Source organism: Dendrobates tinctorius, unplaced genomic scaffold, assembly GCF_039654945.1.
Source record: "Dendrobates tinctorius isolate UK_male_01 unplaced genomic scaffold, ASM3965494v1 ptg000367l, whole genome shotgun sequence".
In the NCBI taxonomy this organism is placed as follows: domain Eukaryota; kingdom Metazoa; phylum Chordata; class Amphibia; order Anura; family Dendrobatidae; genus Dendrobates; species Dendrobates tinctorius.
Genome location: NW_027362033.1, coordinates 3,936,440 through 3,951,768, shown reverse-complemented (window position 1 = coordinate 3,951,768; position 15,329 = coordinate 3,936,440). Strand labels below are relative to the sequence as shown.

Here is a 15,329-nt window from a genome sequence, read left to right as displayed (position 1 = left end):
GTCCGCCCATGCCGGGTATCCTGTGTGTATATGGGACTGTCCGCCCCACGCTGGGTATCCTGTCTGTGTATATGGGACCGTCCGCCCCACGCCGGGTATCCTGTCTGTGTATACGGGACCATCCGCCCCACGCCGAGTATCCTGTCTGTGTATACGGGACCATCCGCCCCACGCCGGGTATCCTGTCTGTGTATACGGGACCATCCGCCCCACGCCGGGTATCCTGTCTGTGTATACGGGACCATCCGCCCCACGCCGGGTATCCTGTGTGTATATGGGACTGTCCGCCCCACGCCGGGTATCCTGTGTGTATATGGGACTGTCCGCCCCACGCCGGGAGTCCTGTCTGTGTATACGGGACCGAACGCCTACGCTGGGTATCCTGTCTGTGTATATGGGACCGTCCGCCCCACGCCGAGTATCCTGTCTGTGTATACGGGACCGTCCGCGCCACGCCGGGTATCCTATCTGTGTATATGGGACCGTCCGCCCCACGACGGGTATCCTATCTGTGTATATGGGACTGTCCGCCCCACGCCGGGTATCCTGTCTGTGTATACGGGACCGTCCGCCCCACGCCGGGTATCCTATCTGTGTATATGGGACTGTCCGCCCCACGCCGGGTATCCTGTCTGTGTATATGGGACCGTCCGCCCCACGCCGGGTATTCTGTCTGTGTATACGGGACCGTCCGCCCCACGCCGGGTATCCTGTCTGTGTATACGGGACCGTCCGCCCCACGCCGGGTATCCTATCTGTGTATATGGGACCGTCCGCCCCACGACGGGTATCCTATCTGTGTATATGGGACTGTCCGCCCCACGCCGGGTATCCTGTCTGTGTATACGGGACCGTCCGCCCCACGCCGGGTATTCTGTCTGTGTATACGGGACCGTCCGCCCCACACCAGGTATCCCATCTGTGTATATGGGTCTGTCCGCCCCACATCGGGAATCCTGTGTGTATGTCACCCCCTGTCCTCAGCTCTGATGTCTACATTACGTTCATATTACGGAGCTGCCAGAGGACTGGCTCTTATCCTAGAGAGAAGAAGGGATGGCAGCCGCAGGAGAAAAGCTGCCAATGAAAGCTGCTGCCCAGGATGTGCCCTGGAATGACCCCAGCACCAGTGCTGAACAGAGCCATTGACTCCAAAAACACCGGAGACCCCAGTTATGTAACGCAGGGTGCAGCAGATACAGCACCCCCCCGAATGTAGGTGTAAAGGGGCGCAGATATCACACACGGCACCCACGTCCTCGTCGTATACAGTGTGCTAGTTATATCCATGGTCTACTGACCTCACACCTGCGACACTACTACCACCATCATCCTCACTGCAAGGACTCCAGGAGGCAGACATAGACATGCAAGACATAAGCGTCCGAGACTCCTCACGTGTTAGGAAGTCATTGTTCTGCTCACCACAAAGACATCACAAAATAATTGTATATAAAGTGATCAGTAACGCAACACTGATTGTCACCTAGTGATACAACATTGATCATCACCCAGAGACCAACACTGATCATCACCCAGCGACACAACACCGATCGTCAACCAGCGACCAACACTGATCATCACCCAGCGACCAACACTGATCATCACCCAGCGACACAACACTGATCATCACCCAGTGCCACAACACTGATCACCCAGCGACACAACACTGATCGTCACCCAGCGACTAACACTGATCGTTACCCAGCGACACAACACTGATCGTCACCCAGCGACCAACACTGATCATCACCCAGCGACCAACACTGATCACCCAGCGACACAACACTGATCACCCAGCGACACAACACTGATCGTCACCCAGCGACCAACACTGATCGTCACCCAGCGACCAACACTGATCGTCACCCAGCGACCAACACTGATCACCCAGCGACACAACACTGATCACCCAGCGACACAACACCGATCGTCACCCAGCGACCAACACTGATCATCACCCAGCAACCAACACTGATCATCACCCAGCGACACAACACTGATCATCACCCAGCGACACAACACTGATCGTCACCCAGTGACACAACACTGATTATCACCCAGTGACACAACACTGATCGTCACCCAGTAGCACAACACTGATCGTCACCCAGCGACACAACACTGATCGTCACCCAGCGACACAACACTGATCGTCACCCAGTGACACAACATTGATCACCCAGTGACACAACACTGATCGTCACCCAGTGACCAACACTGATCATCACCCAGCGACCAACACTGATCACCCAGCGACACAACACTGATCATCACCCAGCGACACAACACTGATCATCACCCAGCGACACAACACTGATCATCACCCAGCGACACAACACTGATCGTCACCCAGTGACACAACACTGATTATCACCCAGCGACACAACACTGATCGTCACCCAGTGGCACAACACTGATCGTCACCCAGTGGCACAACACTGATCGTCACCCAGCGACACAACACTGATCGTCACCCAGTGACACAACATTGATCACCCAGTGACACAACACTGATCTTCACCCAGTGACCAACACTGATCATCACCCAGCGACCAACACTGATCATCACCCAGCGACACAACACTGATCGTCACCCAGTGACACAACACTGATCACCCAGCGACACAACACTGATCGTCACCCAGCAACACAACACCGATCCTCACCCAGTGATACAACACTGATCATCACCCAGCGACCAACACTGATCATCACCCAGCGACACAACACCGATCGTCACCCAGCGACCAACACTGATCATCACCCAGCGACCAACACTGATCATCACCCAGCGACCAACACTGATCATCACCCAGCGACCAACACTGATCATCACCCAGCGACACAACACTGATCGTCACCCAGTGACACAACACTGATCATCCAGCGACACAACACTGAACACTGATCGTCACCCAGCGACACAACACTGATCCTCACCCAGTGACACAACACTTATCATCACCCAGCGACACAACACCGATCCTCACCCAGTGACATAACACTGATCGTTACCCAGCGACACAACACTGATCGTAACCCAGTGACACAACACTGATCATCACCCAGTGACACAACATCGATCATCACCCAGTGACACAACACAGATCATCACCCAGTGACACAACACTGATCATCACCCAGTGACACAACACCGATCCTCACCCAGTGACACAACACATATCATCACCCAGCGACACAACACTGATCATCACCCAGTGATACAACACTGATCATCAGCCAGCGACACAACACTTATCATCACCAAGCGACACAACACCGATCCTCACCCAGTGACACAACACTGATCGTCACCCAGCGACCAACACTGATCATCACCCTGTGACACAACACCGATCATCACCCAGTGACACAACACCGATCACCCAGTGACCAACACTGATCATCACCCAGCTACACAACACCGATCGTCACCCAGTGACACAACACTGATCGTCACCCAGCGACCAAGACTGATCATCACCCAGTGACACAAAACTGATCATCACCCAGTGACACAACACTGATCATCACCCAGCAACCAAGACTAATCATCACCCAGTGACACAACACCGATCATCACCCAGTGACCAACACTGATCATCACCCCGTGACACAACACTGATCATCACCCAGCGACACAACACCGATCGTCACCCAGTGGCTCAACACTGGTCGTCAGCCAGTGATACAACACTGATCATCACCCAGTGACACAACATAGATCATCACCCAGTGACACAACACCGATCATCCCCCAGTGACCAACACTGATCATCACCCAGTGACACAACACCGATCACCCAGTGACCAACACTGATCATCACCCAGTGACCAACACTGATCATCACCCAGCGACACAACACCGATCGTCACCCAGTGGCACAACACTGATCGTCATCCAGTGATACAACACTGATCATTACCCAGTGATACAACACCGATGATCACCCAGTGACACAAAATTGATCATCACCCAGTGACACAACACCGATCATCACCCAGTGACCAACACTCATCATCACCCAGTGACACAACACTGATCGTCACTCAGTGACACAACACTGATCACCCAGTGACACAACACCGATCACCCAGTGACCAACACTGATCATCACCCAGTGACCAACACTGATCATCACCCAGCGACACAACACCGATCGTCACCCAGTGACACAACACCGATCGTCACCCAGCGACACAACAACCTGCTGTCATGTAGTCCTGCATATTAATGAGCCCTATATTATTATTATTATTTATTTATATAGCGCCATTAGTTCCATGGTGCTGTACACGAGAAGGGGGAATACAAAGTTATAGATATCGTTAACAGTAAACAAATTTACGATGACAGACTGTTACAGAGGGGATCGGACCCTGTCCTTGCGGACTTACATTCTACGGGATAGCGGGGAAGAGACAGAAGGTCGGGGTGCAGCAGCTCAGGCGGTGGTGATGAGGTGTCAGCTCGGGCAGTGAGGAGGCGGCAGCTCGGGCAGTGGTGAGGCGGCAGAATGGTTATTGCAGGCTGTAGGCTTTCCTGAAGAGGTGGGTTTTCAGGTTCCGTTTGAAGGATCCGAGGGTGGTGGATAATCGGACGTTTTGAGGCATGGCATTCCAGAGGATGGGGGATATTCGGGAGAAATCTTGGAGACGGTTGTGTGAGGAACGAATAAGTGTGGAGGAGAGAAGGAGGTCTTGGGAGGATCGAAGATTACGTGAGGGAAGATATTGGGAGATTAGTTCAGAGATATAGGGAGGGGACAGGTTGTGGATGGCTTTGTAGGTCAGTGTTAGTAGTTTGATCTGGATTCGTTGGGGAATTGGGAGCCAATGGAGGGATTTGCAGAGGGGGGAGACAGGGGAGTAGAGAGGTGGATTAGTCGGGCAGCAGAAATGAGGACAGACTGGAGTGGTGCATGAAAGTTAACAGGGAGGCCACTGAGGAGGGTGTTGCAGTAGTCAAGGCGGGAGATGATGAGGGCATGTACAAGAGTTTTAGTAGATTGAGGGCTGAGGAAGGGACGGATTCTGGAAATATTTTTGAGTTGAAGGCGACAGGAGGTGGCAAGAGATTGGACGTGTGGTTTGAAGGACAGGGCCGAGTCGAGAGTTACTCCGAGGCAGCGGATTTCAGGTGCGGGAGAGAGCGTGATGCCGTTTACCATAATAGGTAGATCGGGTAGTGAAGATACGTGAGATGGAGGAAAGATAATGAGTTCAGTTTTGTCTATGTTGAGTTTTAGGAAGTGAAAAAGGAGGATATGGTTGATAGACAATCAGGGATTCTGGACAGCAGAGAGGTGACATCAGGGCCAGAGAAGTAGATCTGAGTGTCATCTGCATACAGGTGGTACTGGAAGCTGTGGGACTTTATGAGTTGTCCTAGGCCAAGAGTATAGATGGAAAAAAGTAGGGGCCCCAGGACAGAGCCTTGGGGGACTCCAACCGAGAGGGGGCGGGTTGAGGGGGTAGTGTGGGAGTGGGAAACGCTGAATGTGCGGTCAGAAAGGTATGAGGAAATCCAGGACAGGGCAAGGCCTTTTATGCCAAGGGAAGAAAGAATCTGTAGCAGTAGGCAATGGTCAACTGTGTCAAAGGCAGAGGACAGGTCAAGAAGGAGGAGGATGGAGAATTGTCTGTTAGCTTTGGCTGTGAGTAAGTAATTAGTAATTTTGGTCAGGGCAGTTTCAGTGGAGTGGTGGGGACAGAAGCCAGATTGCAGGATGTCAAGGAGGGAGTTAGATGAGAGGTGGGAGGAAAGTTGAGCATGGACATGCTGTTCGAGGAGTTTGGAAGCAAACGGGAGCAGAGATATGGGGCAATAGCTGGGCAGAGCAGTTGGGTCAAGGTTTGATTTTTTGAGGATGGGTGTCATGGTGGCATGTTTGAAGGCAGAGGGGAAGGTACCAGAAGTTAGGGATAGGTTGAAGAGATGGGTTAGGGCTGGAATGATCATGTTAGAGAGGTTGGGGAGCAGGTGGGAAGGGATGGGGTCAAGTGCACAGGTGGTGAGGCGTGATTTGGAAAGGAGATGAGTAAGCGCTCCTTCAGTGATGTTGGAGAGGGAGGTTATTAGGGAAGGGCAGAGGTCTGGCATGTGGAGCGGTTGGGGTGGTGGAACAGTATAACCCCTTTCCCACTTGGCAGCTTTCTGCCTATGCATAGTGTACACAGAAAGCTGCCTGTTAATGGTGTGGGCGGGGTTATATGCAGGAAGCAGCCAATTACTGGTGTGGGCGGGGTTATAGATAGGAAGCTGTCAATCACTGGTGTGGGCGGGGTTATACACAGGAAGCAGCCAATCACTGGTGGGGTTATAGTGAACAGGCAGATGTGCAGCAGAGAAAACGGATTGCATCATGACTGCAGCAAGCAGCCCAGTCAGTGACAGCCCCTCCATCATGGCTGCTGTCACATGGTGACCATATGTGGGCAGTGTATGGTGGCACGTGTGCACACTGTATTGCACTTTTATTGCTCCCAACTTGTGGAGCGTGCACGCGGAGCAGACAGCCGAGCTTACCGCCACTTCTGTGCCGTTCTTGCAGGTCTTCCATGTGTGGGTGTCATTGCTGACCTGCACCTTGTAGGACGTCACCCAGTCATCCCTGCAGAGAAGACTCATAATGTGAAGAGGGCGATAACAAGCATCGAAAAGTATCTGCCCCCTCTGATCGGAGCCTCAGTAACATTCAGACGATGCAGCTCACAGGGGAGGAAGTCCCATGTAAGTTGTAACAAATCCTCACCTGTGAGCTGCCAGAAATGACCGTACTCACGTCCATATTGAGTTCTTCCCCTGAGTGATCACTCCTGAGAAGCGAGTGAGACGCCGAGCGTCCACCTCCAGCCACTGATTCTGGTTCTCCTCACCGGCACACCACGCACCGTCAAAGAAGTCATCATCATAGATCCCAGACTAGAGGAACAGACCGAGAAGGAAAAAGCTGAAAATATCACACCAGCAGAATAGTGAGTGCAGCTCTGGAGTATAATACAGGATGTAACTCAGGATCTGTAATGTAATGTATGTACACAGTGACTGCACCAGCAGAATAGTGAGTGCAGCTCTGGAGTATAATACAGGATGTAACTCAGGATCTGTAATGTAATGTATGTACACAGTGACTGCACCAGCAGAATAGTGAGTGCAGCTCTGGAGTATAATACAGGAGGTAACTCAGGATCAGTAATGTAATGTATGTACACAGTGACTGCACCAGCAGAATAGTGAGTGCAGCTCTGGAGTATAATACAGGAGGTAACTCAGGATCAGTAATGTAATGTATGTACACAGTGACTGCACCAGCAGAATAGTGAGTGCAGCTCTGGAGTATAATACAGGAGGTAACTCAGGATCAGTAATGTAATGTATGTACACAGTGACTGCACCAGCAGAATAGTGAGCGCAGCTCTGGGGTACAATACAGGATGTAACTCAGGATCAGTAATGTAATGTATGTACACAGTGACTGCACCAGCAGAATAGTGAGTGCAGCTCTGGAGTATAATACAGGAGGTAACTCAGGATCAGTAATGTAATGTATGTACACAGTGACTGCACCAGCAGAATAGTGAGTGCAGCTCTGGAGTATAATACAGGAGGTAACTCAGGATCAGTAATGTAATGTATGTACACAGTGACTGCACCAGCAGAATAGTGAGTGCAGCTCTGGAGTATAATACAGGAGGTAACTCAGGATCAGTAATGTAATGTATGTACACAGTGACTGCACCAGCAGAATAGTGAGCGCAGCTCTGGGGTACAATACAGGATGTAACTCAGGATCAGTAATGTAATGTATGTACACAGTGACTGCACCAGCAGAATAGTGAGTGCAGCTCTGGAGTATAATACAGGATGTAACTCAGGATCAGTAATGTAATGTATGTACACAGTGACTGCACCAGCAGAATAGTGAGCGCAGCTCTGGAGTATAATACAGGATGTAACTCAGGATCAGTAATGTAATGTATGTACACAGTGACTGCACCAGCAGAATAGTGAGTGCAGCTCTGGAGTATAATACAGGATGTAACTCAGGATCAGTAATGTAATGTATGTACACAGTGACTGCACCAGCAGAATAGTGAGTGCAGCTCTGGAGTATAATACAGGATGTAACTCAGGATCAGTAATGTAATGTATGTACACAGTGACTGCACCAGCAGAATAGTGAGTGCAGCTCTGGAGTATAATACAGGATGTAACTCAGGATCAGTAATGTAATGTATGTACACAGTGACTGCACCAGCAGAATAGTGAGTGCAGCTCTGGAGTATAATACAGGATGTAACTCAGGATCAGTAATGTAATGTATGTACACAGTGACTGCACCAGCAGAATAGTGAGTGCAGCTCTGTAGTATAATACAGGAGGTAACTCAGGATCAGTAATGTAATGTATGTACACAGTGACTGCACCAGCAGAATAGTGAGTGCAGCTCTGGAGTATAATACAGGAGGTAACTCAGGATCAGTAATGTAATGTATGTACACAGTGACTGCACCAGCAGAATAGTGAGTGCAGCTCTGGGGTATAATACAGGAGGTAACTCAGGATCAGTAATGTAATGTATGTACACAGTGACTGCACCAGCAGAATAGTGAGTGCAGCTCTGGGGTATAATACAGGAGGTAACTCAGGATCAGTAATGTAATGTATGTCCATAGTGACTGCACCAGCAGAATAGTGAGTGCAGCTCTGGGGTTTAATACAGGATGTAACTCAGGATCAGTAATGTAATGTATGTCCACAGTGACTGCACCAGCAGAATAGTGAGTGCAGCTCTGGGGTTTAATACAGGATGTAACTCAGGATCAGTAATGTAATGTATGTACACAGTGACTGCACCAGCAGAATAGTGAGTGCAGCTCTGGGGTATAATACAGGATGTAACTCAGGATCAGTAATGTAATGTATGTACACAGTGACTGCACCAGCAGAATAGTGAGTGCAGCTCTGGAGTATAATACAGGATGTAACTCAGGATCAGTAATGTAATGTATGTACACAGTGACTGCACCAGCAGATAGTGAGTGCAGCTCTGGAGTATAATACAGGAGGTAACTCAGGATCAGTAATGTAATGTATGTACACAGTGACTGCACCAGCAGAATAGTGAGTGCAGCTCTGGGGTATAATACAGGAGGTAACTCAGGATCAGTAATGTAATGTATGTACACAGTGACTGCACCAGCAGAATAGTGAGTGCAGCTCTGGGGTATAATACAGGAGGTAACGCAGGATCAGTAATGTAATGTATGTCCATAGTGACTGCACCAGCAGAATAGTGAGTGCAGCTCCGGGGTATAATACAGGAGGTAACTCAGGATCAGTAATGTAATGTATGTCCATAGTGACTGCACCAGCAGAATAGTGAGTGCAGCTCCGGAGTATAATACAGGAGGTAACTCAGGATCAGTAATGTAATGTATGTCCACAGTGACTGCACCAGCAGAATAGTGAGTGCAGCTCTGGAGTATAATACAGGATGTAACTCAGGATCAGTAATGTAATGTATGTACACAGTGACTGCACCAGCAGAATAGTGAGTGCAGCTCTGGAGTATAATACAGGAGGTAACTCAGGATCAGTAATGTAATGTATGTACACAGTGACTGCACCAGCAGAATAGTGAGTGCAGCTCTGGGGTATAATACAGGAGGTAACTCAGGATCAGTAATGTAATGTATGTACACAGTGACTGCACCAGCAGAATAGTGAGTGCAGCTCTGGGGTATAATACAGGAGGTAACTCAGGATCAGTAATGTAATGTATGTCCATAGTGACTGCACCAGCAGAATAGTGAGTGCAGCTCCGGGGTTTAATACAGGATGTAACTCAGGATCAGTAATGTAATGTATGTCCATAGTGACTGCACCAGCAGAATAGTGAGTGCAGCTCCGAAGTATTATACAGGAGGTAACTCAGGATCAGTAATGTAATGTATGTACACAGTGACTGCACCAGCAGAATAGTGAGTGCAGCTCTGGGGTATAATACAGGAGGTAACTCAGGATCAGTAATGTAATGTATGTACACAGTGACTGCACCAGCAGAATAGTGAGTGCAGCTCTGGGGTATAATACAGGAGGTAACTCAGGATCAGTAATGTAATGTATGTCCATAGTGACTGCACCAGCAGAATAGTGAGTGCAGCTCTGGGGTTTAATACAGGATGTAACTCAGGATCAGTAATGTAATGTATGTCCACAGTGACTGCACCAGCAGAATAGTGAGTGCAGCTCTGGGGTTTAATACAGGATGTAACTCAGGATCAGTAATGTAATGTATGTACACAGTGACTGCACCAGCAGAATAGTGAGTGCAGCTCTGGAGTATAATACAGGAGGTAACTCAGGATCAGTAATGTAATGTATGTACACAGTGACTGCACCAGCAGAATAGTGAGTGCAGCTCTGGGGTATAATACAGGATGTAACTCAGGATCAGTAATGTAATGTATGTACACAGTGACTGCACCAGCAGAATAGTGAGTGCAGCTCTCGAGTATAATACAGGATGTAACTCAGGATCAATAATGTAATGTATGTACACAGTGACTGCACCAGCAGAATAGTGAGTGCAGCTCTGGAGTATAATACAGGAGGTAACTCAGGATCAGTAATGTAATGTATGTACACAGTGACTGCACCAGCAGAATAGTGAGTGCAGCTCTGGGGTATAATACAGGAGGTAACTCAGGATCAGTAATGTAATGTATGTACACAGTGACTGCACCAGCAGAATAGTGAGTGCAGCTCTGGGGTATAATACAGGAGGTAACTCAGGATCAGTAATGTAATGTATGTCCATAGTGACTGCACCAGCAGAATAGTGAGTGCAGCTCCGAAGTATTATACAGGAGGTAACTCAGGATCAGTAATGTAATGTATGTCCACAGTGACTGCACCAGCAGAATAGTGAGTGCAGCTCCGGGGTATAATACAGGATGTAACACAGGATCAGTAATGTAATGTATGTCCACAGTGACTGCACCAGCAGAATAGTGAGTGCAGCTCCGGGGTATAATACAGGATGTAACTCAGGATCAGTAATGTAATGTATGTACACAGTGACTGCACCAGCAGAATAGTGAGTGCAGCTCTGGAGTATAATACAGGATGTAACTCAGGATCAGTAATGTAATGTATGTACACAGTGACTGCACCAGCAGAATAGTGAGTGCAGCTCTGGAGTATAATACAGGATGTAACTCAGGATCAGTAATGTAATGTATGTACACAGTGACTGCACCAGCAGAATAGTGAGTGCAGCTCTGGAGTATAATACAGGAGGTAACTCAGGATCAGTAATGTAATGTATGTACACAGTGACTGCACCAGCAGAATAGTGAGTGCAGCTCTGGAGTATAATACAGGAGGTAACTCAGGATCAGTAATGTAATGTATGTACACAGTGACTGCACCAGCAGAATAGTGAGTGCAGCTCTGGAGTATAATACAGGATGTAACTCAGGATCAGTAATGTAATGTATGTACACAGTGACTGCACCAGCAGAATAGTGAGTGCAGCTCTGGAGTATAATACAGGATGTAACTCAGGATCGGTCATGTAATGTATGTACACAGTGACTGCACCAGCAGAATAGTGAGTGCAGCTCTGGAGTATAATACAGGAGGTAACTCAGGATCAGTAATGTAATGTATGTACACAGTGACTGCACCAGCAGAATAGTGAGTGCAGCTCTGGAGTATAATACAGGATGTAACTCAGGATCAGTAATGTAATGTATGTACACAGTGACTGCACCAGCAGAATAGTGAGTGCAGCTCTGGAGTATAATACAGGATGTAACTCAGGATCGGTCATGTAATGTATGTACACAGTGACTGCACCAGCAGAATAGTGAGTGCAGCTCTGGAGTATAATACAGGAGGTAACTCAGGATCAGTAATGTAATGTATGTACACAGTGACTGCACCAGCAGAATAGTGAGTGCAGCTCTGGAGTATAATACAGGATGTAACTCAGGATCAGTAATGTAATGTATGTACACAGTGACTGCACCAGCAGAATAGTGAGTGCAGCTCTGGAGTATAATACAGGATGTAACTCAGGATCAGTAATGTAATGTATGTACACAGTGACTGCACCAGCAGAATAGTGAGTGCAGCTCTGGAGTATAATACAGGATGTAACTCAGGATCAGTCATGTAATGTTTGTACACAGTGACTGCACCAGCAGAATAGTGAGTGCAGCTCTGGAGTATAATACAGGATGTAACTCAGGATCAGTCATGTAATGTTTGTACGTGGAGACCACGCAGCTTTCGTGGTCGGATATACCCTGTGTAGCGGTGACCAGACCTGAGGACCCCTCTATGTTCTCAGAGATTCTCAGAAAAGCTTCACTTAAAATTAATGTTGAATTTGGGATTATTTGGACTTAAATCATTAAATCCTGGTCAGAGTTTCCGCTTCTTAGCGATGAATTACTTTGCTTAGTACAAATATATTTCCAGCAAAAGAAAACATAAGAAATGGAGACATCTTCCCAATGAGTGAATCACTTAAGGGGGCTGTGTCCTGTCCGCGCCATGTGATATAGTGCTATATATGGGAGCGTCCGTGCGGATGGTGATGACGCGCGGCTGACACGGCAGTATCCACTCACTTCATTTGTTGCCGTGTTTTCCCACTGGAGTCGACATCTCCCCCTAGTGGTCAGAGCAGGTAAGGTGTAAGCGTGTGACCCACCTGGATGTTCAGGCGTCCTCGGTGAGAGCCCAGGCCATAGCGTTTTATGCTGGATGCTCTCAGCTGGTGGTCCGACACCCTCAGCGACTCCAGTCCCAGCGGGGGACAATCTAGTGATAAAGAGAAGTGCAAAACATAATCAGAGATCTTGGCCCGGAATATCAGACTAGTCATAAAGAAAGTGTCTTAAGACGCCCATGCACACTAGTTGTAAGGCAGGTTCACCTCTGGTAAGTCTGCAGGTGCCCCAGCCCTCCACATGCCAGGGAATGAAGGATTAAGCATATTGGATTTTAACATGTCCAGTCCTCGGCTGATAAACTGTGGCCTATATCTCTCTAATAACCACTCATGGTCACTCAGCCGAGCCTGTCGTGGATGTGTAGGGGGGAGTCAGAAGGAAGAGATGTTGGTTGTGTGAATATTTGGCATCGTCCTTTTAGGGTTTGGCTCCTTAATTGATGTAATGGAGACATACAGTTGTGTGAAAACGTCTTTGCCGCCTTCCCAATTTCCTATTCTTTTGCATGTTTGTCACACTTAAATGTTTCAGATCACCAAACAAATGTAAACATTTGATAAAGATAACACAAATAACACAAAATGCAGATTATAAATTAAGGTCTTTATTATTAAGGGAATAAGAAATCCAAACCTACAGGGCCCTGTTTGGAAAAGAGATTGCCCACTCCCCTTTAAAACATAATTTGACTGGTTTATCACATCTTTGGGAAGAGGAGTTCACTTTCCCTACCACATCCAGGCCTGATTACTGCAACACCTGTTCTTAATCAAGAAATCACTTAAATAGAACCTGCCTGACAAAGTGAAATAAGCCTAAACTTGAGATCTATCAGTGTGGAGAAGGTTATAAAGCGTTTTCTAAAGCTTTGGGATGCCAGCAAACCACAGTGAGACCCATTAACCACAAATATCGAAAACATGGAACAGTGGTGAACCTTCCCAGAAGTGGCCGGCTGACCAAAATTAACCCAAGAGGGCAACAACGACTCATCCAAGAGGTCGCAAAAGACCCCACAGCAACATCCAAAGAACTGCAAGCCTCACTTACCTCAGTTAAGGTCAGTGTTCATGACTCCACTATAAGAAGAGACTGGGCAATAATGACTGCATGGCAGAGTTCCAAGACAAAATCCACTGGTGATCAATTAGAACATAAAGGCTTGTCTCAGTTTTGCCAGAATAGATCTTCATGACCCCAAGACTTTTGGGAGACTACTCTGTGGACTGACAAGACAAAAGTTGAACCTTTTGGAAAGCGTATATTCCATTACATCTGGTGTAGAAGTAACACAAACATTTCAGAAAAGGAGCATCACACCAACAGTAAAATATGGTGGTGGAAGTGTGATGGTCTGGGGATGCTTTGTTGCTTCAGGACCTGTAAGACTTGCTGTCATAAATGGAGCCATCAATTCTGCTGTCTACGAAAAAATCCTGAAGGAGAATGTCCGGCCATCTGTTCATGACCTCAAGCTGAAGTGCACCTGGGTTATGCAGCAGGACAATAATCCAAAACACACCAGCATGTCCACCTCTGAATGGCTTAAGGAAAACAAAATTAAGACTTTGGAGTGGCCTAGTTAAAGCCCTGACCTTAATCCGATAGGGATGCTGTGACATGACCTTAAAAAGGCGGTTCATGCTCGGAAACGCTTCAGTGTGGCTGAATTATAACAATTCTGCAGCGATGAATGGCCAAAAGTCCTCCAGAGCCTTGTAAAAGACTCATTGCCAGTTATCGCAAACACTTGATTATAGTTGTTGCTGCTAAGTGCGGCTCAACCAGTTATTAGGTTTAGGGGGCAATCACTTTCTCACACAGAGCCCTGTAGGTTTGGATTTCTTTTTCCCTTACTAATAAAGACCGTTATTTATAGACAGCATTTTGTGATTACTTGTGTTATTTTTGTGTAATATTTACGTTTGTTTGGTGATCTGAAACATAAATCATAAGACATCAGGAAGGGGGTGAACACTTTTTCACAGGACTGTATCTGGTGGGTTTAGTCATGATTGAAGATGATTTTCTTCCATTGATCATCACTGGTCATGTCTTGGGTCGGATTCGAGCAGGATGTCCTCCCGGTGCTCATGTGACCAGCTAGGCTTAGACTACTTGGCTTCCTATGATCTTGATGCTAATAGTTGTGGAGAAGAACTAGAAGATTAATCATTTCTGAGGCCATAAAACACCTTCATCTTGGCTCATCGTCTTCTTCCCTCAGGTGCACATGGGTTTGGTGACCTTCTGAAATGTCCACAGTAAGATCCAACTCTTCATCTCATTATACGAATATTAACTGTAGAAAAATGGAACAATTGCTGGGAACATGGTAAACATGTGACTTGGCAGCATCTGGAGGAATCGTCATACGAGCCGTAATGTGACACAAGTCACCGATCCATCTGTGCCATTTATGATTTCCCTTCCTGGTAAATGTTGCAGTATCGTCTACATGTGGCCCATCATCTACATGCAATGTCTACATGTGGTCCCTCATCTACATGCAATGTCTACATGTGGTCCCTCATCTACTTGCATTGTCTACATGTGGCCCATCATCTACATGC

The 15,329-nt window shown here is 47.6% G+C and overlaps 1 protein-coding gene across 3 annotated transcripts in view; it reads right to left on the bottom strand.

Moving 5' to 3' along the window:
• Positions 1–15,329, bottom strand: part of CPXM1 (carboxypeptidase X, M14 family member 1) — a 153,370-nt gene that overhangs the window by 22,666 nt on the left and 115,375 nt on the right. For all 3 annotated transcript variants that reach the window (XM_073562826.1, XM_073562827.1, XM_073562828.1), the window contains 3 exons: positions 12,735–12,844; positions 6,789–6,928; positions 6,533–6,617 (listed from right to left, as the gene is read on the bottom strand). In XM_073562826.1, coding sequence (XP_073418927.1) covers positions 6,533–6,617; positions 6,789–6,928; positions 12,735–12,844 — 335 coding nt within the window. The remainder of the gene's footprint in view (positions 1–6,532; positions 6,618–6,788; positions 6,929–12,734; positions 12,845–15,329) is intronic.